At 51.2% G+C, this 24,910-nt stretch overlaps 8 protein-coding genes across 8 annotated transcripts; 4 read left to right on the forward strand and 4 right to left on the reverse strand.

The window, feature by feature from the left end:
* Window positions 1-2,142: 2,142 nt before the first annotated feature.
* On the reverse strand, window positions 2,143-4,965 carry Triagg1_5154 (uncharacterized protein; the record flags this gene model as incomplete). The annotated part of the gene is made up of 4 exons (XM_062899637.1): window positions 2,143-2,999; window positions 3,059-4,019; window positions 4,079-4,395; window positions 4,455-4,965. 4 exons carry the CDS (start codon window positions 4,963-4,965, stop codon window positions 2,143-2,145), a joined length of 2,646 nt encoding a protein of 881 aa, XP_062755979.1.
* A 678-nt stretch (window positions 4,966-5,643) lies between these two features.
* Window positions 5,644-6,840, forward strand: Triagg1_5155 (uncharacterized protein; the record flags this gene model as incomplete). The annotated part of the gene is made up of 1 exon (XM_062899638.1): window positions 5,644-6,840. The coding sequence occupies one exon, from the start codon at window positions 5,644-5,646 to the stop codon at window positions 6,838-6,840; it is 1,197 nt and encodes a 398-aa protein (XP_062755980.1).
* A 452-nt stretch (window positions 6,841-7,292) lies between these two features.
* Triagg1_5156 (uncharacterized protein) lies at window positions 7,293-11,480 on the reverse strand (the record flags this gene model as incomplete). Its single annotated transcript, XM_062899639.1, has 1 exon — window positions 7,293-11,480. One exon carries the CDS (start codon window positions 11,478-11,480, stop codon window positions 7,293-7,295), a length of 4,188 nt encoding a protein of 1,395 aa, XP_062755981.1.
* A 252-nt stretch (window positions 11,481-11,732) lies between these two features.
* Triagg1_5157 (uncharacterized protein) lies at window positions 11,733-13,850 on the forward strand (the record flags this gene model as incomplete). The annotated part of the gene is made up of 1 exon (XM_062899640.1): window positions 11,733-13,850. One exon carries the CDS (start codon window positions 11,733-11,735, stop codon window positions 13,848-13,850), a length of 2,118 nt encoding a protein of 705 aa, XP_062755982.1.
* A 260-nt stretch (window positions 13,851-14,110) lies between these two features.
* Window positions 14,111-15,356, reverse strand: Triagg1_5158 (uncharacterized protein; the record flags this gene model as incomplete). The annotated part of the gene is made up of 2 exons (XM_062899641.1): window positions 14,111-15,180; window positions 15,242-15,356. The coding sequence occupies 2 exons, from the start codon at window positions 15,354-15,356 to the stop codon at window positions 14,111-14,113; spliced, it is 1,185 nt and encodes a 394-aa protein (XP_062755983.1).
* A 915-nt stretch (window positions 15,357-16,271) lies between these two features.
* Window positions 16,272-17,371, forward strand: Triagg1_5159 (uncharacterized protein; the record flags this gene model as incomplete). Its single annotated transcript, XM_062899643.1, has 2 exons — window positions 16,272-17,012; window positions 17,117-17,371. 2 exons carry the CDS (start codon window positions 16,272-16,274, stop codon window positions 17,369-17,371), a joined length of 996 nt encoding a protein of 331 aa, XP_062755984.1.
* A 246-nt stretch (window positions 17,372-17,617) lies between these two features.
* Triagg1_5160 (uncharacterized protein) lies at window positions 17,618-19,106 on the reverse strand (the record flags this gene model as incomplete). The annotated part of the gene is made up of 4 exons (XM_062899644.1): window positions 17,618-18,015; window positions 18,072-18,533; window positions 18,590-18,828; window positions 19,078-19,106. 4 exons carry the CDS (start codon window positions 19,104-19,106, stop codon window positions 17,618-17,620), a joined length of 1,128 nt encoding a protein of 375 aa, XP_062755985.1.
* Window positions 19,107-21,194: 2,088 nt separating this feature from the next.
* Window positions 21,195-24,372, forward strand: Triagg1_5161 (uncharacterized protein; the record flags this gene model as incomplete). The annotated part of the gene is made up of 2 exons (XM_062899645.1): window positions 21,195-21,630; window positions 21,692-24,372. 2 exons carry the CDS (start codon window positions 21,195-21,197, stop codon window positions 24,370-24,372), a joined length of 3,117 nt encoding a protein of 1,038 aa, XP_062755986.1.
* Window positions 24,373-24,910: the final 538 nt, after the last annotated feature.

Consider the following 24,910-nt stretch of genomic DNA (forward strand, 5'->3'; position numbering starts at 1 on the left):
ATTGAGTCTCCTCCGGTCCTCCATCATCTGGCCTTGAGGGAGGTTAAAATTGCTGTGAAGAATCAGAGAACGCCAGGAACGCGAAGACACTTGGTTCCAATCGCATATGGGCAAAGTCAATCGACTCCGCCCAAGGCGTGAGGCAGAATCGACTTGGCACCAATCACTGGCACAACCTGGGCGTGCAGAATTTCTCTGCGAGAACTTGCACACCCTCGCAGCAGGTCCAAATAGCATAGACTTTTACGTGGTGGAGGAGCAGTAAAATAGCGGATGTTAAGATGCGTACTTAGACTTGAAGAAGCTGGAGGAACACGGCGATGATAGGAGATGCTGAGCATCCTTCAAGATCGAGGACGTTGAAATACTGTAAAGAAAACTCTTCTTGCCAAAAATCCGAAAAGGATTTCGTTACCACTCAAGTCCCCTCTTGTCTTCCATGATAAGGACTTGGGGAGAGTTATAATTGCTGTGAAAGATGTCGAGTGGGACGCCTTGTATGCGTACATGTACTTTCATGGCCTCCAGGTTAGCTAAAGAAAAATGCTGTAAACATGACTTCGCTGTGGATTTGACAAAAGTACTCTCCAGTTGGGTCCCTCTGCGATCCTCCGGGATTCATGTATGGCCTTGGGTGAGACTAAAAGTGCTGTGAAGACCCGGGATGTACATCACGCACGAGAAGAGAAATACCTACTACTAGTCCAGTCCTTCCCGCGGGAGGTCCGAGGCATTGGGATATGGATGTTGCGACATTCAGCCAGTGAGAGAGTAATTAAAAAATGCTTCGAAGTTCACCGATCTCTTTTTTCCCCTTCGTATACCCCAACAATAACAATAGCAGCAACATACGAGATGCGGCAAACTAACAGATAGAGTCAGCAGCAGCCATCATAAGAAACCGGAAGAAGGCAGTAATAATAGACACCTTATTATATCAGTAGAACCAGCCTCCAAGCAAGCCGTCTCAGCGAAACACAGTAACTCGTTGTTCTGCTAAACGTTGCAGCCCAGGTCAATTCAGTGATATCCGCTCTGCGGATGATCAAGGGTACTGAGCTCGGTCGGCTTCTAGGAATACTATATTGAGCATAGTGATACGCAAATCCACAGAAGAAGTCAAGTAGCATTCATTTCCTTCATTCTATTTTTAATATCAAGAAAGGCTATGCCTTGGTGCATTATCATTGCATAAATCCTTAATCATCCAGTAAGGCACTATGGCGACATGCTGTCTTGCAAACTTCCGGAGCATAGCTCAACTCAACCTCTAAAATGTCGTAAACAAGGCCTAATTGCTCCGTCTAGGCCCGATTGCTGCCCAAAGCCGTCGCAATGGAGTCACTTCGCTCTATGATATGGACTTGTGGAGAGTTAAAATTGCTGTGCAATTGAGGGTCAACAGATGAGGCTCACTAGTCCTGCCTTGGGAGAGGTTAAAAATGCTGTGAATCGGTCTGCCGGGGCGTAAAATGAAGCCTAATTCGACATAGTTTCTCAAGGCCTGAGGTTGGGACGCCGGCCCTTTCACAGCAATTTTAATCTCACCCGAGGCCATGATCTTGAAGAGTTGCTGAGCGACTCAATTGGGAAAGTACTTTTGAGAATTCAGTCAGCTTGAGCTCTTCACAGCATTTTTAACCCAACCCAGTAGGTATGATATTACTGGTCAATCTCGCTGAGATCCGGTGCCAAGCCAAGTCAAGTCGGCTCTCCAGGCATGGGAGAGAGTTAAAAATGCTGGGAAATCTCAATCCAGGCAGCAGGCCTAACCGCCGACTGTCATCAGCTGAGACCAGGCCAAGGGAAAGAGAGACGAAGCTGCTTTGTATGGGGATTTCATTGGATATTGAAGTTCTGCTACTTCACATGGTTCCTATCAAACTGATTCAATTCCAGGAGATTTGATGAAAGAAAGCCGATTTTCATCTATTGTTGTGTAAACTCTCCCCAGTAGCTGTGGCCTTGTATTTTTCACCTCCCAGATCTCTCGTCATCCTCTCATTTTCATCAACTTCAGGGCGCTTCATTGACAAGTCATTCATTCAGTCCTTCATCTATTTTCATACCTAGTTCTCATCTAGCAATATATTATTGTACTTCATTGTAGCTATCATGTTTGTAGTTCAGAAAATCAATCACTCAGCTCTTTCTAGCCATCTTGATCGAGTCAGCGCCCGTCTCAACGACTCTGAATCCATCCGCATCGCCATCTCCCCTAGCAGCCCTCTCAAATGCCTCCTCACTCCTATCACATATGGTTTCTAGATCCTGGTCGCTCAAGATATCATCTCCGCCTGACACTTCATACACTTGGCCATCCTTGAGCAGCAAAGCTCGTAATGTCTCGGGATCTAAGTCTTCTTCCATTTCGTTGAGCTTTTGGCCCATTGTCTTGAACCCGCCCTTGCGGATGACGAGCTTTTCTAGTCGTCGCTTGGCGTCGGCGGAAAGTAATAGGGATTCCTCCACCGTTCCCTTCGTGGCGAGACGATACACCAGCACTGGACGGGTTTGACCAATACGGTGGGCGCGGTCCTGAGCTTGCAAGTCCTGCTGGGGGTTAAAGTCGCTGTCAAAGAGAATGACAGTGTCCGCAGAGGCCAGGTTGATTCCTTGGCCGCCTGCACGAGTAGATAGTAAAAAGATCTTGTATTCCGGGTCCTCGTTGAAGAGTTTGATGCTCTCACGTCTGTCCGCTTGAGCAACGCTGCCATCAATGCGGCAGGCTTTCCAGCCACGCAGTTCTCTGCAGTAATCCTCCAAAATGTCGAGCTGTGTGGTAAATTGCGAAAATATGAGCACCTTGTGGTCATCGATGAAGAGATGCTTCAACAGTCGATCGAGAAGAAGCATTTTGCCGGATGCCGTCACAATAGTCTCATCCACTGGAATATTGGTAGCAATAGCCCACGGATTGTAAAAGTTGTGTGGGGTATTGCAAACCAGCCGGAGCTGAGCCAGGGGGTTACCCAACTTCTTGCGTGAAATTTGTTTTTCTGCGAGCATATTAGCATCCATATAATCTCAACGTAGAGGAAAGTGGGAGAAAACATACTAGCCATGTCTAGAGTCTGCGCTCGTTCCAGTTCTTCAGCAGACATTGGCTCCGGATCCTTGTCGTCATCCTCTTCGTTGGCCATTTCATTGGCCAGCTTTGCCTCGAATTCGTCATCAGACATCTTCTCCTCATCAGAGTCGGCCTCCTTGTATGAGCGGGCCTGGCGACGGCTGCGAACGCTTAGCGGAGTAGACTGTCGACTAGATTTTGCGCTTTTCGTTTCTGACATGACAGAGGTCGGCGGACTCTTTCGCTTCGATTTCTGGGCTTTGGGCGTTGAAAGGGGGTCGGGCTTGGCATTCTTAGGCGGCCGCCCTGGGCCCCGTTTGCCCATCATGAGGCTAAAGGCGTTGGGAGCTGGCGACGCTGACCGTTCTTCGACTTTTTTGCTTCTAGCTCCTTGTCGAAGGGGTAGAGAAACCGCTTTCTCGTCCTTTTCCGCCTTCGCTGTCGATCTCGCCCGAGAAGAAGATCGCGTGGAAGCCCGGGAGGCCGTCTTGCTGCGAATTATCTCCACAGCTTTATCTTCGAGGTATGATCGAGTGTCCATATTTTTGTTAGAAATGACGTTGTACAAGTCCGTCTGCTCCCTTGTCATTGGAGCAAACAGAACATACTCTCGCTTTTTGGGCAAATAAGCGGCGACGTCTTGCTTGATGCGGCGCAGTAGAAGCGGCTGCAAGATGAGATGGATTTTCTTGACCAAATCTTGCTTCATTTGGTCTTCGATGAACTGCTGTGTTCCCTTTTCATCCCCCAACTCCGAAAAGTCGAACCATGATTCAAATGCCTCCCAGTCGGTAAAGATGTTTGGCAGCAAAAAATGGAGTAGGGACCAAAGCTCCTTGAGATTGTTCTGGAGCGGCGTGCCGGTGATCAGAAGACGAGTGGCAGATGAAAACTGCCGCAGTTGCTGGAATAATTTTGCGTCGGCATTCTTCATACGGTGACCTTCGTCCTGTTTGATGGTGCATTAGCAAACGACTCAAAGATTGAAACAGAGACCAAGATGCTTACAATGATGATAAACTCCCATTTGATTTGGGATAAGTTATGGTGGTCATTGATCACCATCTCGTAAGATGTGCAAACGACGGGGAACTTGTTGGTGGGCCGGCCAGACTTAAGATGGCTCATGATCTTCTTGTGAAAGATTTCTTCTCGCTGGGCCTTGTTGCCATGATACATCTCGATCGGAATAGATGGCACCCATTTGTGGAACTCGTCAATCCAATTTGACAGCGTGCTGAGTGGTGCCACGATGAGATGTGGCCCAAGATACTGTTCTTGTTCTCGTAAAAGTGCAATCAGTGCGATGGTTTGAATCGTCTTGCCTATTAAAGGTTAGAACGCCGTTGGATGAGAAGGGTGAAGAGAAAAAGGCTTCACTAACCCAGACCCATTTCGTCAGCCAAGATGCCGCTCATACCCTGTGAACAAATCTCGTACATCCAAGTAAGCCCTTCAAGCTGGTACTCGCGCATCGTACCACCAACCATGCACTTTGGCTGTGCAGCCATCTGCAGATTGTGTTCGCCGAGCTTCTTGCCATTTAAACTGCTACCAACACGGCCGAGAACTTGTGTTTTCTTTGTCAAGATATCGCTAAAGGCGGCGCTCTTCTGTAGCAGCTCGTCCAGTTCTCGCGCCTTGGCTTCACGCTCTGCCTTTGTCTCTGCCTTCTTCTTTCTTCGTTGCTTAAGAAGATTCGCGCGTCGGGTCTCCTCCACGGCATTATTGGCGAGTCGTGCTTTGGCTTCCTCTTTGATAATGTCTTCATCTACAAGACCTACATCGCCTTGATCGTCGAAAGGATCCGTCGGCGGAGTGCTAGGTGCGGTAGTTGGCGGTGTCCGTGAATTCGACATGATTGACTCAACCTCCGAAGCCGAGGTATTGGCCATGATGAGAATCGTAACAGAAAATAACCTTCAAAACAAGAAACACGCAAACAAGATATGTCGTCAAGTAAATCAAGGCCAATATTCTCCGATGCAGCCGAGTAACCAGAATTCACAAGTCACACAAGAAGAAGCGCGTGAAGAAATCCTAGAGAAAGCAAGTGAAATGCACTAATGCAGGAACCAAGAAGAAAGTGATACAAAAGTGAAGCGTCACGCCGCGGAAAAGCGCCAATTGCAGCCAAATCCAAGCTGCATTCACCTTTTGCTCGGATCCAAGGGAAGCAAATCGTGAAGAGAGCTGAACTGCAGCGTGACGTAGAGAAACGCGAAATAGCAACGCGGTCACGTGCCTCTTTTTCTTGTGTTGCGCGTAAAGTGTTCGATCGCTGCGTCAAGCCACGATTCCAGCTCGATCGTGGCTGGTGAGAGGCGCCTCCGCCACAGACCCCGAAATCTGCCCCTCCATCGCACCATGATTTGACCCCGCCACCAAAAAATTGTCCATCTCGGAGTCACTCACTCCAAAGCTCACATTCTCACATAGACAACAAGAAGCCGGCATCCAAGGCTTCAGCCTCACCACTAGCAAAGCTGTTTCTGCGTCGAGTCTTGCGCTCATTCCCGAGCATTTCAGCCCATACATCTTATCGCATTCCCGTCTCCTATCTCTCCTTCAGGATGGCAGCCCTCAGCTCTCAAAAGTACTCTACCACTGAGGAGGCCGAGATCCAGCAATGGCTCACCACCTCGGAGCGCCTCAAGTCCGCCGACAACAAGTCTGAGATTCTCGAAACTCTCAACGGCCATCTGTCAAGCCGCACCACTCTTCTCGGCAGCAAGCCCAGCAAGGCTGATGTCGCCATCTATGAGACTCTTGCTCCTCTTGTCGCCAAGTGGACTCCTGAGGAGCGTACCGGCGAGAAGGGTCTTCCTCACATCGTCCGCCACATTGACTTTGTCCAAAACGCCGCCGTCTTTGGCCTGGATCTGAAGGATGACCAGAAGGTCAAGGTCAACCAGGAGGAGGTCCTGTATGTCAAACCCCCCGTTGACGCCAAGGCCGAAAAGGAACGCCTCAAGAAGGAGAAGGCTGCTGCCGCTGCTGGAGGTCAAGCTACTCTCGCCGACCGCACCAAGGAAAAGGTCAAGGAGGTCAAGGAGAAGGCCAAGGAGGTCGTTGCTGAAGCCAAGGGTACCGCCGCCGCCGCCGCTGGAGGTGACAAGCCTAAGAAGGAGAAGGCCCCCAAGGCCCCCAAGCCCCAGAAGGCTCCCGCTGCTGCCGCCCCTCTTTCTCCCTGCCTGATTGATCTCCGTGTCGGCCATATCCTCAAGGCCATCAACCACCCCGATGCCGACTCTCTCTTCGTTTCCACCATTGCCATGGGCGATCCTGCCGGCGAGGACACCACCGAGTACGAGGGCCAGATCTGCCGTACCGTCTGCTCCGGTCTCAACGGCCTTGTTCCCCTCGAGGAGATGCAGGGCCGCAAGGTTGTCGTCGTGTGCAACCTTAAGCCCGTCAAGATGCGAGGCATCAAGTCTTCTGCCATGGTCCTCGCCGCTTCTCCCAAGATCAAGGAGGGCGAAGTCGACGACCACAAGGGCCCCGTCGAGCTGGTTACTCCTCCCGAGGGTGCCAAGGCTGGTGAGCGCGTCTTCTTTGAGGGATGGAAGGGTGAGCCCGAGGGCGTTTTGAACCCCAAGAAGAAGATTTGGGAGACTTTCCAGCCTGGTTTCACTACTACTGATGGCCTCGAGGCTGCTTTTGACGCCAGTGCCGTTGAGGTGCTTGGCAAGACTGGCGTTGGTAAGCTGGTGACTGAGAGCGGTGGTGTTTGCACAGTCAAGTCCCTGAAGAATGCTACCGTCAGGTAAACAGACATACATTATATACATAGACCAGGTGAAAAGACTTTTACGACAAATGAAACTGTTCTACGTGATTCATAGTACTTTTCGAGAAATTGTCTTTATCTGATAGTTTGATTGTTTTTTTACATAATTTCTCATCATAGCTTGGCCATGACCGTGGAGTATTGCACTGATGTACAGCTGGCCAACCACCATTTTGGTGTTGTCAATCAATCTCTCCCATCTGAAATCCTAATATACATTGTTTGTATACAAAATCGCTGAAAAATGCCCCCGTGTTCTTCAAACTCCAGTGCTGAATCAATGAAAACGCCATATAGATGCACAAGATTTTCAACGCCTTACCGACCCCTCTCCATTTTCCGATTCTCCCTTTTTTTTTAATAACCGTCCTTCATTATACATGGTCATAGCAGTATACACAAGATATATACGCCGCACCGTCTTTGTCCTTTTCATGAGAAGAAATACTTGCTCTCTCTCAAGCGCTTGACGTCAAAGTCGCCCTTCTCGGGAACCTTTGGGATAGTAAGCGGCAGCCAAACAGGAAGCGGCGTCTTCTTCTGCTTCTTGGCGGGAGCCACCTTCTTCTGTCCCGCAAGCTGGGTTTCGAAGAAGGACGACTCCATATCTTTCATGAGCCGCTCAGCCAGCTCCGCAGCTTGAGAAGAGTCTCCGGTTTGGGCCTCAATCTCCTCTGCATTTACGCTGGGGGCCTCGTCTTCCGGGATGGCACCAAGTCCGATATCCTTGGCATCCTCTTGGATATCCATGTCGACTTCGGCAGCCATCATGTCCTCATACACAGATGCGGGGGTGACGATTTGCTTAGCAGCTTCAAGGTCCCAGGGATTCCCGGAGAGCTTCAGCTGGTTGCGCTTGTGTTCAAGGAGGAGTTCCTCCTTCGGAGACAGTTTGCTCTTCTTGCGTAGTTCCTTGATCTTTTGAGCGACAGGGGTATCGGGGTCAATCTTTGCAAGATAGATGGACCCCTGGTGGCGAGCCTCGAACTCGGCGCCCAAGCGGCCGACGACATCCTCTTCGTGAATTCGGATAAAGGCATCTCGCAAGACTTCATTCATAACATCGAGATCTCCGGCATGTGTCCAGAATGAATCATGGACGGCAGCAAAGTCGAGTCCTCGAGCATCGCATTCCAGCGCTGACAACAACATGTGACTGGCATCTAGAGAGTGGATGAAGTTGGGAGGGAATCCTTGGAGCTGCTTTCTCCTATTCACGGGATCCGTCTGGTCGCTCAAAGGGTAGATGACGGCTTGAAGACAGGTCTTGATTTCTCGTGCAGTGGTCTTGCGATAAGGCTGAACGACAGGCATTCGAAGTGGCGTTGTCCAAACAACGGATGAACGAAACTGCTGAACAAGATCGTCGAATTCGACCTTCTTTCCAGTAGGTGCCTTTTTCCTGGTTTTGCTAGCGCGAGAAGCGCCATCCTCGCCCTCGCCGTACGAGTCGACAATTTGCTGTAGCTGAGCTGGAGTCAGCGCTCGGCACACACGCCCACCAATCTCTCCGAGCCAATACTGGATGTCGTGGGCACCCCTGAACATGGTGGCAAGAGCTTGGAAGACTTGCTTCGCAATATACGTAGACAACAGAATGTTGGGAATGCCGCATTCTTTGCCCAGGTTGGGATATAAGGCGTCGATTTGCTTGCAGATTTGCTTCTTGGCTCCGGCAAAGGTAACACCGTAGACATTCGTCATCACAGTCTGCTTAACCACTTTGCGGGTTATCTTTCCGTGGAGTGCCAACGCAAACTTGTTCTCGTCTTCCATATCTTTAGCGATGGCCTCCTTGACTAGGTTGGCGACCGCAGAGTACACGTCGGCAGGCCTCTCTCCAGGCTCCAAATTAACCTGCTTCGCTCCCCATGTGTCACCGCCGAGAGCTGCGTAGTGTTGGAGTCCGTTACAAGTACCATCCTGGTGAACTGGCAGATGCGATACGAACTTTGTGGGGTCAGGAAGCTCAAGGGCGGCCTTGAGTTCAAAGCACGCAGAGAGGCACTGCCACGGATCCTCACCCTTGAGCCACCATCTACTGCCTCCCAAGGGATTGGTGGCCGACTCAATAATGTTGGCCACGTTGTCATCCGCAAAGGCTTCACGTTCGTCAAAGCTGGCCTTGTCCAGGCCGTACACGTTGGCCAAATGAATTTTCAGCCACCGCAGACCTCGCACCCCCAGCTCTTTGCCTTTGGCGAATTTCAAAATGGCTCGCGCGTGATCGGCACCCATGTGGTTGAGATATGTAGGCATAGGATAAGCTCTTCCTCGGTAGTCGACATTGTGTGGGAAATATATCGTCTGGTTCCTGAAGGCTCGCGCAATCTCCAGCTGTAGATTCATAAAACATCTCTGAGAGTGCAAGCCAGATCGCTCGTTCTCGATCGCTTTAACTTGTCGAATCCATTTGCCCCGGACAAGGGGGTCTGCTGAAGCATCCGGCTCTGTTGGGGTTTCCAAGTTTGGGTTGAGAGGGGGTATGTCGGCAATCTCTTCGCCACTGTTCCACGCCTCCATCATAACATTCAAGGTATCCTTATTAATGATCCATGCTGTTTTACCCAAGATATCCAGGCCTTTAAACACCTGCGTCATATCTCCACGCTTGATCGCCGCGTTGCTATACAACTTTTGCTCGACGTCTCCGGGCTTCACTCGTACAAGACTAGTTTTGCTGTCCAAAAATCCGCCTTCGCTGAAGGACGACCAAGGCTTGGGCTCAACAATCATGGGGAGATGCTTGGCAATGAAATCACCCATTGGCTCGCGCTTTAGCTGCTCAACCAAGTGGGTGTTGAAAGTGAGAGCTCCAACCTTTTTGCCCTTTCGAAGTAGCGTCTGATGATTGAATGCGGGTTGGTATTGGCTAATCAGCTCTTTGGATGTTGAACCCTCTGCCACAACGTTAATTTTGGCAGATTCAATCAACATTTGTAGCAGGATTGAGCCAACTTGGGCTTTGATTTGTATAGACCAGGGTTCCCGGCTATTTTCTTCCATGGTTTTCTGCTGCTCAGTTGCATCGAGTAGAGCGGGGTTGGCATCTTTGCTGTCGGTCTTTTTGCTCTTCTTTGACTTGTCCGCCTCGCCCACAAAGCGAAGTTTACGCTGTCGTCGAGCCTTTCTCTCGGCCAATTCTTTCTGGTACATCTCGGTATCGTCCTGGACAGCTTTTGCAATATGCGTAATCAACCTGCTTATAGGGATGCCCTTTTCAACACCGAGAACAGTTCCAAGGTTGACAACCGACAGTATCGTTACAGCCGCGAGACGTGCTGGTTCACCCTGTTGGATAAACGGACCATAGACACATCTTGTGAGATCTTTGTCCGATTTTGACTTTTTCGCTTCTGACAGCTCAATCAATCGCAGTTCTTGATGGATGCGGCTCTCCATGGCGCTCATCCACGACGCCATGTTTTGCGACATGGAGCCTTCTCTGGAAGAGGGCGATAAAGCGGTGGTGACGCCTCGTTTTTGTAGATTCTTGTTATCGAGACGCCATTTCTCAATCGCCGAACCAATTGAGTCTCTTTCCAGCTGAAGTTGAATGTCGACTCTGTCGGAATACGGTAGCTTGGAAATGTCCACATCCTGTAGCCCCAACAAGAGTCCAAGGCCCTTCTTCAGTGTATTAAGGCCTTCTCCTCGCTGCGGAGTTGGAATGAGCTCCGGAGCACTTTCAAAGGTTTTTGTTCCGCCAAGCTCAACCTCAAGGGTAGGAGAAGCCTGCGCTTCTTCATACTTGTCCGGCGTAAGAGTTGAGTCTTCCAGGCCACCTTCATCGGCCGCAAAATTGTAAGTTGGGCAGATTTCGGTAATGACGGCAAGATCTTGGTCGCTCAGAATTTCGTCCATGCTTAGAACTCGTAACCCGGCTTCGTCTGGTGCCATTCCCATGTATCGCTTTACAAGGCGGTCCAATCTAGCGCCCCGTTCAGAAAGCAGAGATGCCTTGAGCATGCAGGCAATTGTTTCGGCCGTATGCGGCAAATTCTTGCTTCTTATTTGTAGCTCGTACCACTGGTGGAGCTGCTCGGCTTGCTTTCGATCGGGCTTGGTGCGCATTTGGTTGAGAGATGCTCTGAGATACCGGTTGTTGAGAATGATTCGCTCTTCGTCAGATGCAGTTCCAGCGGTGCCAAGACGCTTCAACACGAGTGCTGCTCTTTCCAGTTTCCCTACTTTGATGCATGCGTCAAATACCATGAGCATATCTTCAGGTTCGCCGGGAATGCCGTAGGTGTTCATTTTTGTCTGAGGCCTTGCAGGTCCCGGCTCAGGTATAGTCAAAGGTGATGCGGGGTTGAAGGCGTGAATCTCGAATGGTGATGTCGGTGCCTGGAAAGGTGGTATTGATGAGTTTGAGAGGTGGTTATACGGCATTCCCTCCACTTTGAAGTCATCCACGGCTGTAGCAAGCGTTCGCTCGTGCGAGCCGAAGCCAAGATCCAGCCCACGACGCCATGGTCGCAGGTTTTTTCCCAGGTCGTTGCGTGGGCTTAAGGTAGATATACAAGCCTGGAGAGAGGGGAGCCGGGAAGGTATTCTAATTGACTTGAAAGCAGCCGCATGGTGAAGAGAGGCGCTGCGGCCCGCATGCCTCGACAGCATTTTGAGATGCAGAGATATCAACCGACCCGCCAATGAAGACGGTCGAGATATACACACGCAAAAGAAGATATTGATACAGAAACAGTAAATACAAAATGTGAAAAGAAATAAAACAAGAGTAATGCTGGTCAGGAACAAAAAGTTCCGCCAGTATCGAGATTACTGGTGGTGCAAGAGAGAACTTTCATCATGCGGGACCGCACACAGAAGCTCGTTCCAAAAGTTTTTCTCTTCGTACCATCGACGCCGCACATGATTGGCTGGATTGGGCAAAGTGTCACGTGGAGGCAGCAATTGAGAGCGGCAGCCCCACCAAACGCCACTGCGGGAGCTTTTTCTGTAGAGCCAAAAGCGCTACCAGATGTGGAAATTTCACCTGTGCAGTGCAATTGCAGCATCATTCATCGTCGTCGAAAGGCAGCAGAGATGATTTCGCGCCCGGTGGCTGCGACTCTGGGGTGCTGCGGATGCCGAGGTGCGATTCTGAGGGCCGTTGCGTCCAGGCCACTGGCTGGCATTGGACAGGCGGCATCGCGGGGGATCAGACCGGTGGCAGGCTCAGGACTACCAAGTTTTCCACCAGGTCAGCAGTTTGGCACTGCTGCGCGAAAAGACGACACAGACACAAGACCAGAGAAGGAACAGCGAAAAGACGAGGACGAGATTGAGGACGAGATTATCGACAGCGACGAGTCCGCAGATACACCATGGTTTCTAGATGTCCAGCCCCCACGACATGCGCCGCTGCAGCACATTGCCTCGCTTCCCAAAGTACCCGAAGATGCGCCTCACTTCCTCGAGCCGATGATGAAATACATATACGAAGACATGGGCCTGGACGAGTTATCATTGCTCGATCTCCGCGACCTCGATCCACCGGCGGCACTTGGTCCCAAGCTCATCATGATTTTCGGAACGGCGCGAAGTGAGAGACACTTGCACATTTCGGCAGGCCGCTTCGTACGATGGCTGCGGCGAAACTACCAAGTTGGTGCTCGAGCGGATGGGCTAATTGGGCCGGGAGAACTCAAGACGAAGCTGCGCAGACTAAGGAAAAAGGCAAAGATGCTGGGGAGCAACACTATGATTTTGCCCGGTTCGGATAATGGAATATCGACAGGCTGGGTCTGCGTCAATTTCATGGCGCATGAGAAGGGAGTACAAGAAGCTTCCAGTTACGACGAAAGTGGTCGATTTTCAGGGTTTGGTGCGCCAACGACGGGAACAACAGTGGTTGTGCAATGCATGACGGAATCGAGACGAAACGAACTTGATTTGGAAACTCTCTGGAGAGGCATCCTCAAGCGAAACATTGAAGAGATGCAAAAGGTGAAGGGAAAGACACGGCTGAATCCCTCGGAGTTGGAATCTCTAGTCACTTCAAAAATCCAGATGCCCGACACCCCTTCTGCTCATCAGTGGCAAGCGCTTAAGCTGGCTTCTCAACAGCAGCGCCAGTTTTCGACCTTGGCTCGGCGTCTTCAAGCTCGTACTCAGAGCAGCGAGTCTAGAGTGACTTCAATGAATGATGAAGCTCTAGGAACAGAAGATCAGCCTGGTAGCCCTTCGTTTGATCTGAGTGCACTGCGGCGACATATCCATGACTTTCAAGTGGCCGGAAGCCCCGTGAGCCGCGAAACTTTGCAAAGCCTCATTTCTGCAGTATTTCGGGCTGAGCTAACAGAAGAAAACACCGCGTCAGAACGACTTGCTCTGGTGGATCAGCTCAATCTCGTGGCGGAGGAGCGTGGACTCTCGGTCATGTCCAAAGACTGGCTAGTCACCCTCATTGAATCCATCGCCATGTCCCCGGCATATGGGCCGGAGCTGCAGCGAGCACAGAAGAATGTGGAGTTTCTCCTGTCCACCAGGCAAAAGTCTGCGCTGAAAAATAGCGACATTCTACGACTCATGGCGGCATATGCGCACCGATCAGAGTGGGAGAAGTTTTGGGACGCATTCCGCTCACCCGCTCGGTTTCAATTGCCTCGGTCACCAGAGCTGTATGAGTTTGCTTACAGCGTCCTGGCGGCTACTGGAGATCGGAAGCTGTGCACTGATGCACTGCGTTGGGTGTATCCCGAAATGCTCAAAGAGGAGCCCAAGGTATGGCCTATCGGGCCGCTGTATGTGTCATTAAAGGCATGTATCCTGGTTGCAGATCCTGCTGCTGAGAGCCTGCTGCACCACCCTCCACCTCAAGATTCGCTGGACCTGTTTGGCCAGCGGCAGTTGGTGCATAGGGAATTCTTGCGCGTTTTGAGAGAGGTTGAGAACCTGCGACACCATCATGCTGGAGAACAGGCGAGAGAACAGAGGGCACAGACACTTCGCAAGTTGTCGGGACAGATGCCGTCCAATCAAAATTAGCATGATTCAAGCCCTACATAAAATGATGTAGATGTATCTATTTGGTAGGGAGCACTTGGTAAATCTGGGACTGGGAAAAGGGATGAAATCATGTACAAAAGACGCCGCTCCAAAGGGACTTATGAGTGTATTACTTTGCGTTCCCAACAAGGCCTTTGCTGTTTTGTGTAACATAGTTTGTTTGTATAAATTAGACAGGCCATAAATGGTGAAAAAAAAAACCAACCTCTTTTCTTCGGCTTTCTACAACAGTGGCAATTCTATAGCTGTGACTGGGACGTCCCATCCACAGTCTTGAGGGCATCTCGAAGCAGTGGCGCAACCTGCTTCCTACTCGCAGACAAATCCTTCTGCCTCCACGCTTTTCGCTTCCCATCATCACCATCCAACAATCCATCCTTCCACTGCTCCAGCTTCAAACTCTTTGCAACGCTGGGGAAATTCTTCGCTGCTTCGACTCCTTTGTCCGTAATCCCCCACACGAGGAGGTGGCGCTGGAATTCTCCACCAGGATCCGACGTGGTCATGACACTGGCGACGTCGAGTTTTCTCTCTTTGGCCCAAGAAGCTAGTTCATCGATGAAGTCGTGAGGCTCTTTCGCCTTGTCAAGCAAGTAATCAAAGTTTTGGACAATGCAGCTTATGCCCAGCTTAAGACCCGCTTCTTCCCACTCCTTGTAGTCTTTGCGGAGGATGTCGTAAAAGCTAAGCTTCGAGATATCCTCTTTGACGGCGGTGATATCCTTGAAGAATGTGGTTTGTTGGAAGTGAGTATGATGGTGGACTTTTGTGAGCAGATATTCTACGGCGAGGATGTCCTTTGGTTTGACCTTGTGCTCTTCCTTTAAATCTAGAGTATCGATGAGAATGGGTGCCAAGGCGAGTTTAGCCAGGTTGTCGTCCTCGGCAGCGGTATCTTCAGTTTCTAGCGGAGCAAAGGCGTCCCATGCTGCACGAGATTCTTCGATGATGAGACTCATGCAGCTTCCGCAGGGCTCGACAATGCGTGGCTTGACATCCTGGCTGGTGACGTTCTCGTCGACGTGGTGGTCGATGCAGCCGATGACTCGGCACTGGAACTTCTTCAAGTCGCCCGTCAAGGCGTTGTGGTCTACCAGAAACCACTCTGTGTCTTCGGGCTTGAGGTCGGGGAGTTCAGATAACGTGAGGATGTCTGTGGGGGTTAATCCGGCTTGTTGCAGGACGGCGGTCATTTCAGTTCGCAGAACAAGATCAGACCGGGGAATGTTTGAGAGGGGAATGTGTAGAGTGTGAGATGTGTTGGAGCGGATATACGCCAGCACTACGGCTGAGCAGAGTGAATCCAAGTCTTAAAATGCGTTAGTCAGAGGCTATACTTGGATCAATTGTGGTGATGTGAGATGACACACCTGCGGATTCATTGCCAATCACCAGGGTGAGAGGACTCGATCTTTGGGCTGGGGGAGCTGTGAGGGCAGATCGAGCAGCGGCCAAGAAGCCCTTGAGAGGTAGTCTAGGTGGCATCTTTATAGTGTAGGTTAACTGATGCTGATGTTCGATATCCCTACTACTTCTACTTGGGACTCTGGAGTTTACAATTGCAAGGCTGAGCGTGTGGCGGGGCATTTGCCTGGAGGTCTTATCGCGATATCAACCCCTCCATTTTTCCATGGCGGCGTAGCAATTGGTGAAATCCATGGATGTTTTAAGAATTTGCCCCTACAACGTCATTCAATTAAAAATTATGCAGTAAGATATATAGCATACATGCTGATAGCTATGATAAAAAATTCGATTATGTATTAGAAACACGCAATGGATTCTCATAAGTGCCCTAGTAAGGGGCGAATGCTCATCGCTATCCTGAATGGCTTCCATTACAAACAGCCTCAGACCAGAATGAGGGGCTCTGGCAGTTTATCCAGGCTTTGAGCGTCTCTTCTCCCTCGGAAGCAGCTCCGCTACAGACGCCCCTAAACGCCGGGCGTCCGTCCGCATACAGTATCAGGTACGGACGGGGCAAAGCCGGCTCGATTTCCACCCGTCGATGCGCCCTGTATGTCAACTATCGCGTTCCCTCTGCCACAGGGCGGGATATCGACATTACTAATACGACGCCGGTTCGCCTCCGATCCTAGCCGTATAACTTATACGAACAGCTCGACCTTTAAGGAAACAATTGGATCACGAGTCAAGATGATGCACATTTCAAAGCCAATTGCAATTGCGTCACGCTCGGTGCACACACACACCCTCTCTAGACAATCACATTTATTTGTCAGATACGGCTATAGTCAATCCCTTGCTGCCCCTCATCGGCTTCATCAACCCCTCTGCCCCTCATCCCTTTCAAGCTTGCGGCTACTGTCAACAAAAACAACTCCAACAACAGCCACAACACCAAAACTTTTCTTCCGTAGAGGCTTTTCCAGCACCAAAATGGCGTCAATCCCAGCAACCATGAAGGCCGTCCAGATCGCCAAAAATGGCGGCCCCGAAGTCCTCGAGTACAACGACATACCCGTGCCCAAACTCTCAGCAGGCCAGATCCTAGTCAAGAACCACTTCGCCGGCGTCAACTACATCGACACCTACTTCCGCGCCGGCCTCTACCCCGCGCCCTTCTTCCCCCTGACCATGGGCCGCGAGGCATCAGGCGAGGTCGTGGCCGTTGACGACTCCGTCACCAGGTTCGCTCCCGGAACCCGCGTCGCCTACATGGCGGGCGGAGAGTCTGCGACTTACGCCGAGTATACCGCCGTGGACGCCGGAAAGGTCGTGGCCGTGCCCGAGGGTTTGTCCAGCGAGCACGCCGCGGCGATTTACCTGCAGGGCTTGACGGCCTGGACGTTTATTCGCGAGGCGGGCGAGGTCAAGGCCGGCCAGTGGACGCTGGTGCATGCTGCGGCGGGAGGCGTGGGCACGCTGTTGGTGCAGATGCTCAAGAGCGTCGGGGCCAAGATTATTGCGACGGCGAGCACGGATGAGAAGCTTGCGCTGGCCAAGAAGCACGGCGCGGATTATCTCGTCAACTCGAATGACGACATTGTCAGCAAGGTTAAGGAGATTACGGGGGGTCACGGCATCGACGCCATCTTTGACGGTGTTGGCAAGGCGACGTTTGATGCGGATCTGCAGATGATTGCCCTCAAGGGGCACCTCATATCATTCGGCAACGCTGTAAGTTGTCACTTCATTGCTGAAACACAAAAGAAAACAAGAATGAAAGAAAAGAATGAACCACAGTGAGACAAAGATAAACTAACAATGAATCTCCTCGCTAGTCTGGAGCTGTCCCCCCCGTCAACATCCTGCAGCTCGGCCCCAAAAACGTCAAGCTCATGAGACCCGTCGTCAACGGCTACGTCTCTGAAAGGGCAGACCTTGAAAGGTACACGTCCGAGCTCTTTGACCTTGTCATCTCCAAGAAGCTCGAGGTCAACATCCACAACATCTACTCCCTCAAAGATGCTGCCCAGGCCCACATTGATCTGGAGAGCAGAAAGACAACGGGCAAGCTCCTGATCAAGATCAACTAGACTCCTTTGACTCAAATCTATAAATAAAAAATCATTACGTGTTTTGTTTCTTCTTTTGGTATTTGTTCTCTCTTCTATCGCCGAAAAAAACGAGTCCATTGTCCAAACATCCAATTTCGTAGATGACGCTCATTCTGACGAAAATACTAAATTTGGTCATTCATGTCTATTTTTAAAAAGCATCACATCCAAATCTGCTCTTTTTGTTTCAATGCATTTTTTCCAACGCTAATATATCCATTTGTTTTACGCCTTCTTGATAGCAGCCAACAGCTCCGCCGGCGGCTCCTGTCGGTATCCCTGGGGGTTGTTGCTGACCCACCGCCAGAGGTCCTCGCAGGCCTTTTCCATGGTGAGCTCAGTCTTCCACTGCAGCTCCTCGTTGGCCAGCTTGGGGTTGGCAGTCAGGTCCAAGACGTCGCCGGGTCTGCGGGCAACGACCTCGTACTTCAAGTCTCGGCCGACGACGTTGCTGAAAGCCTTGACGATCTCAAAGACGGTGCTGCCACGGCCGGAGCCCAGGTTCCAGGCCTTGACGCCGGGCTGCTTGGCGCGGAGGTAGTTGAGGGCCTCCAAGTGGCCTCGGGCAAGATCCACGACGTGGATGTAGTCTCGGATGGCGGTTCCGTCGCGGGAGGAGTAGTCTGTAGAATCCATTAGGACTGGCTGAGAGAAAACATGGGTAAAGGCTGGTACTCACCCTCGCCAAAGACCAGCAACTTCTCGCGCTGGCCAGTGGCAACCTGCCCCAGCAAGGGAAGCAGGTTGAAAGGAACGCCCTGGGGATCCTCGCCCATGATGCCGCTGGGGTGCGCACCGCAAGGGTTGAAGTAGCGCAGCAGAGCGCCGTTCCACTGCTGGAAGGGCTTGCCCTCCTTCTCCAGGTTGGTGCGCTGGGCGTTGACATGGTCGGTGATGACGTCCTCAATCATGGACTTGGTGCGGCCGTAGGGGTTGGTCGGGCCAATGGGGCAGTGCTCGGGGATGGGGATCATGTCGGGGAATCGAGTGGCATCGCCGTAGACGGTGGCGGAGGAGGAGAAGACAATGTTGGTGACATTGTGGCGGGTCATGGACTGGAGGAGCGCAATGCTGCCGCCGACGTTGACGCGGTAGTACTCGAGGGGGATGATGGACGACTCTCCGACGGCCTGGAAAGCTGCTGTTAGTTCTTTGGTCCCTGTGACGGCTTCGTTTTGTCCGGTGTCGCATTTCAACTCGCCTTGAGCGCAGCAAAGTGGATGACGCTGTCGATGGCCGGGTGCTTGGCAAAGACCTCGTCCAGCGCCTTCTCGTCGGTGATGTCGGCCTGGTAAAAGTCGGGGCGGCGGCCGGCCAGCAGCTCGATCCGGTCAACGGCAACCTTGGACGAGTTGTAGAGACTGTCGACAATGACGACATCGTAGCCGGCGTCGAGCAGGGCCAGAGTCGTGAAGGAGCCGATGTAGCCCGTGCCACTGCGAATTGGGCGCAGAGAAGCATGTTAGTCCAAAGAAGCAGAGCAAAACAAAACAAAACAAAACAAAACAAAACATCCATCACGGCCACGACGACGCTCGCCTAGCTCCAACAAACGCAAGTTGGGCGCAATCCTCGAGAGAGCTGCGTGGGGCAGCGAGGGGCGATAAGCGCGCACATTTGCTGGGCTGGCGGAAGCATCTCAGAGCAGAGCATGGCTGAACAGAGAATGGAAGGGGGGGCCGTACCCGGTGATGAGAACAGTTCCGACAGCCATTGTGGTTGAGCGTCTGGATTGCAGGTGAGGAGTCGCGGTAGAGAAGAGCCGTTGTGAGTGTGACGGCGAAAGCGAGAGGGGGGAGCGGATTTTATTGCTACGGGCGACGAATAATGTTTGTGCTATGGGTGCGGATACGCCTCTTATTAACTCTCTTGATAGGCGCGGATCGACCTGGGAATAACTGGGATGGTAGTGCCGTTGCTGGTGGCGCTGGATCCGGCGCAGCGACTGGGACCGGCGACGATCTCGAGGTCCGACCGCTGAAATTGCCAGAGACGGAGGCAGAGACGGAGGCTGGGCGTGAGCGTGGGCGTGAAATGCTGTACGAGTATAGCTGGAGAGAGACGGAGACGGAGATGGAGATGACGCCAGCAGCCGGGGGAGGGGCCGTGAAGCCATGGACAGTCTCTGGAGCGCCATGTTTCAGCGGTTTTTTTTGCAGTGGAACGTTATTCCATCCAAGCAGGGATACGAATAGAAGCTTACAGCAGCCCCGAAATAGTAGCCACAGTTGGGATTGGCCTCCACTGATACGCCAGACGGTAATTAATTCCCTTTGGTGGGGTTATGCGAGACTCGATTGACGGGTATTGCAGCCAAACACGGTGGCTACTATCGAGCGCTTCATGGCATTCTTAGCACCGAGACTAGCAAAGTCCCGTCCTCAGCTGTGTTCCTGGATTTACACGGTTCGAGCTCAAACTACTGAGTACAGGTAATTACCTGGGCAGAATACGACACTGGCTCGTAAACATTCCCTGCTGATTACATGATTATATTGACTGCTCCCCTGCTGGCTATGATGATGCATCATTTCTTATTTCGTGATCAAAGCATGGCCCTGGTTCAATTACTCGGCTTGATATGACGAGTGCCTTGGTTGGAAAAATGACAAGTGGGCGGTTGGCTGCAGATCAGTGGTGTTTGCAAAAGCTTGTGCTAAGATGAAACGCGCATCACCATCAAGACCCTTGTCAGCCTCATGGCACGTTGATCAGGGTGCGTATCACGAGTACAGCGTCTCCTTGAAAAGAGATCGGCGGCATATCCAAACTCTGTAGATGATGTAGTACTCCGTCCTCCTTACTCTCCTGCAGAGTGCTTTGTTTGCTTTGCATTTAGTCTTATCGAGTTGTATGTGCCTCTGTGAAAGTCTCCATCTCCGTTTTCAGCCCTGTCGGTTCTTTGTGCTGAGTACATGCAAGTCTGTACTCCCGTCTAAGACCCACGCTGCTGAGACATGATATCGCCAACAGACAGTAACAACATGAGGCTGTGCCGCACAGCTTCTGACAAAGACAGCATGCACGCAATGACCCAAAAAAAAGAACGTGGCTGCATTATTATTCCATTCTTTATTCCGCGTAAAATCAATTAAACACATCTGGCTCAAGACTTCCACCAACACGATGAAAACATCAACTTGTACTGACATGTAACTTGTACTTTGCGCTTCTGCACTTCAATTCTCTGACGCGCACGTGACCCCGCTCAATCGTGCCTGATTCTTCACCCCAAAAAATGCGCCGCTTAAGCCTCGGCGCGTCACGCTACCGCGCCCTCAGTGAAGTTGTCATCGCGCAAACTAAGCCCAAAGGCCATCTCAAAGAGACAAAATCCCATCCTCGCACGCCCAAACATATTTCTATCTCACCCCTGCATTTCGAAACCCTCTGCAGAAGCTCATTGTTTCTCCCAGACGCAAACAAAGTGGCCTCCCAACGCCTCCTTACCGCCCCTTCTGGTGACATGCGTCTCATCCCAACTTAACAAAGATGCTCTTTGTTGATCGCAACTCTCCCCCAGTACGGATCCATCTTGGCTGGGACACAAAGAATCTGGGACCCAGCAGACGACGAATCCGGATTTGAGCTTGGGACAAAATTAGATTGTGGCCGTCTTTGTTTTGTTTTGTGAATTTGGGCCTCAATCCGATCCTATTTGAGCATATCCGTCCTCGATTTTTTTCACCTTCTCCGTTTTGCCGATTTTCAACATCTTCAAAGCCTCTCATTCTGTTCATTATCAACTGCTCTCTCATTTCAGCTGCCACGACCTAAAGGATATTTCTCTCACTTTGTTATCATGATGAATGGTGGAAGAGGAGGCAGACCACGGTCAAGAGAACGCAACCCTGCTAGACGGCCAAACACCCGGACGGAGGTGGAGGATTTCAAGAAACCAGACTTTCCCTCCCTAAAAGGTGCACCTAGTACGAAACGGCAGTATACATATGGAGCTGCAGAGGAACCTCGCCGCCTCAGCGTGGACGCCATGCCAGCCACCCTTCAGGATGCAATGAATGGTGTTCTTCGGAGGCAGGAACGTCAGGAGGCTGAGGAGGCTGCGGATCTGCAACGACATGGACAATACCTGAAGCCTCAAGTCACTCGTCGACCTAATCCGCCGAGAGAAGCCGACGAGTCAGGATCAGGATCAGATGTTGAGTCCAATCAACCGTCACGTGGCCGGGACAACAGCAAGTACAGACAGGGATTGAAGTCTGCCATGGCGAAACTTGGTACATCTCTCCTACGCTGCACATTGTTTGAGAAGCAATATGATGCTAATGATTTTCGCAGCAAAACCAAGCAACACAGCAAAAGTGGCCTTTGATCGATCGTTCAGTCAACCAGCATCTGAGGATGAAGACGACGACGATGACGATGGAGAGCTCACTCCCGACGAAAGTGATGGTTCTGATTCGCGGAGTTTCAACGCCGAGCGTGATTTATTTAGAAATGCTGCGTTTATGATATCGCCAATGCCTCCGCCAGCAGCCATCAAACCAATTTCATTGTCTAATTCGACAAGGTCATCTACTCTATCGGGTCAATCCCTGCCGGCCAATGACCAACATGAGCAGGCTACCCCAAATCGAATCATTGAAGCTCCAAGTAAAGCTTGGAGTGCCGTCAAGAGTCTCCTAGGAGGAAGGGTTTCTGCGCCTGTCAGTCCGCCCGAATCAGACACGCAGCCAAGTCTAGGGACTAGCACCGCCAGACTTTCAGAACAGAGTCAATCCACAGCAAGGATGCGCATCCCCAAGGCGCCGACCATTGCGGCCCCAGCAAATCAACCCCGAGGCAAAGAGCAACGGACAATACCTCCTCGAAGTAACACTATCATAAGTCGCCTGTCTCCCCTTGCTGCCACGCGACAGCCAGGCAAACCTCTCCTCAGTTCTCCCGTTCCCACAGATCACAGCGAAATGGACGATGCCATGCAAGATAATATTCGAGAGACTGAAACCCGAGTTTCGCGCCAAGACAAATGGTGGCGCATTCTCGCGTCCCTTTTTCCATTTACTTCTAGGCGGCAACCTCAGCAGAGACATGTTCAAAACGGAGAGATCAACTCTCCCGTGTCCTCCGATTTCGATTCTGACCTCGAGTCGGAACCCGATTCAGCTCTCACCGACGAGTCCATCAATTGGCAACAGCTGTTCAACCCACTCACATATCTGCGGGCCATTTATTGGTTTTTCAGCACCGCCCTCGAAAGTGTCATCAACTCCTTTTCCGGACTCTTCTCAGACTCTCTGCGAGACCGGCTAATGCTCATTGGTGAGGCGCTGATATACACCGTTAGCGGCTTTTCGTTCCTTTTGCTGGCTGCAGTCCTCTCCAGCATTGCCATCGCCAACTTGCCCAGCTTCGAAGAGGCTCCATCGGTTTCTGTTCCCTCGGTCTCAATACCAATATTGCCAAGGTTCGATGACCTTGCCTCTCGAATTGGAAATATCATCCCGTCCATTAGCTGGTCCTCGCGGAGCGCGTGGGATGACTTTCCAGGGCTTAACGAGCTACGAGGCGACCAGTATGCCGAGTTTGGGGATCTCATTAACCAAATTCTACGGGATCTCCGCTTGATGAAGGGTGCTGGGAAGCTTCATGAATCATCCATTGAACAGCTAAACTCAGTCGTCCCCAAGATGGTGCACATGACACTCAAAGATGGAAAACCCGTCGTCACGCAAGATTTCTGGCACGCAATCCGAGACCTGGTCGAGAAAGATGGCAGCTTCCCAATGCTGAATAAGAGCAAGGCTGGCAATTACGAGCCTTCGTCAGAGAAGCAGTGGAAAGATATTGCGGCATGGCTGGCGAGACGTCCAGAAATCGCCTCAAAAATCAACGAGGCGAACGATGGACTAGCCAAGAAGCTGCCGCATATGTGGGAAGCTTGGGCAACAGACAACCAGCGCAAGGTCGAACAAACGCTACGCCCCATCTTGGACAAGATGAAGATTACCGGATCCCTCTCGGACAAGGACATTGACAAGCGCCTTGACCAGATGATCAAAAAGCATGTCGGAAACACCAAAACTGGCAGCACTGTCGTGAGTCGTGAATACTTTTTACAGTATCTCAGGGACGAGTTTGCCAGCCATCGTACCGAGATGAGAGCCGAAATCAATGAACTGCAGCCCAAGCTGGAACAGCTGATTCGCGACTCTGTCGATCTAGCCAAGAAAGATGACTCCCCGAGCATGACACGGGCGGAAGTTGCCAAGCTCGTTGACGGATTGGTGCGCAAAGCCATTGCTGATATGAACCTAGAGGCCATGGCTAAGGGTCGGATTCGCTCTCACTGGGACAGAGATCTGAAGAACCAGCTCAACTACTTTGGAGTAGGTGCTGGCGCCATTGTCGATCCCAAAGGATCATCCGGAACATATCAGCCCGATGCGAAATATCTCAATGACAAGGGTCTCAAGGGCGCTCAGCCGTACCCACCCATAGAAGCTCTCCTTCCATGGCATGATGATGGCGACTGTTGGTGTGCTGCTCGTGAGGTGAACAAACGCGGCAACCCCCATGGTGCCAAACTGAGCGTCATCATGGGCCACTCAATCATCCCTCAGCATATCGTGATTGAGCACATCTTGCCCGGTGCCACGTCAAATCCCGGCGCGCGACCCCGTCACATCGAAGTGTACATCAAAATCGAAGACTTGGCTACTCGAGAGCGTTTGCTGGACTTTTCGGCGGCGCACTTCCCCGACGACCTGTCAGACTGGAACTATGCCCCAGCTGATTTGCCTCCTCACTTTGTCAAGGTGACTCAGTTCATATACGAGGGTGCGGAACTGCATGATGGCGTTCATGTTCACCGCCTCAGCAGCGAGCTCATGGCCCTCAACGCCGAGACTGACCAGGTGATTGTTCGGGCTGTAAGCAATTACGGAGCTCCCAATCACACATGTTTCTACCGCATTCGCCTCTTTGGGCATAAAACACTAGAGCCAGGCGACATGTAAAAAACAAAAACAAACGAAAAAAAAGACGAAAACAATGGAACTTTTTACTGCATTCGGCGGCGTCACAGGAGCGTTGGTTTTGATCTCATCTTGAATTTGGTCTCTTCTTTCTTCTTTCTTTCTTCTATCGTCTTATTAGTGGGAAAGCATCTTTCTATTGAAGCCAGGCGCAAACGTAGATAGGGTCGGAAATTACGGAATGGGCAGTGGAGCTGGAAAAAAAAGGACGAATACCCCCCCTTTTCACGAACACAGCAGGTTTTTTTCCTTCTTCTTTTTTTCTGCACAGATGGTGGGACATGTTGATTTTTTTTCTTTTTTACGTATTTGAAATGAAGGCAATGGAGATTCAGATTGGATGACTTGACTTGTTTCGTTTTGACGGCTTTGTGCATGTGTGTGTGTTTGTGTGTATACTGCTTTGTCTGTTGGTTGTGCTCTGGCCTGTCTTCCTTTCTTGTAGTGGTTTGAAGGGATCATTTCTTGGCTTCATTTGAGGCCATCTGCCTTGAGAGCGTTGCAGATAGAGATGAGCACC

The sequence above is a fragment of the Trichoderma aggressivum genome (genome assembly GCF_033847375.1).
Source record: "Trichoderma aggressivum f. europaeum strain CBS 100526 chromosome Unknown scaffold_017, whole genome shotgun sequence".
In the NCBI taxonomy this organism is placed as follows: Eukaryota; Fungi; Ascomycota; class Sordariomycetes; order Hypocreales; family Hypocreaceae; genus Trichoderma; species Trichoderma aggressivum.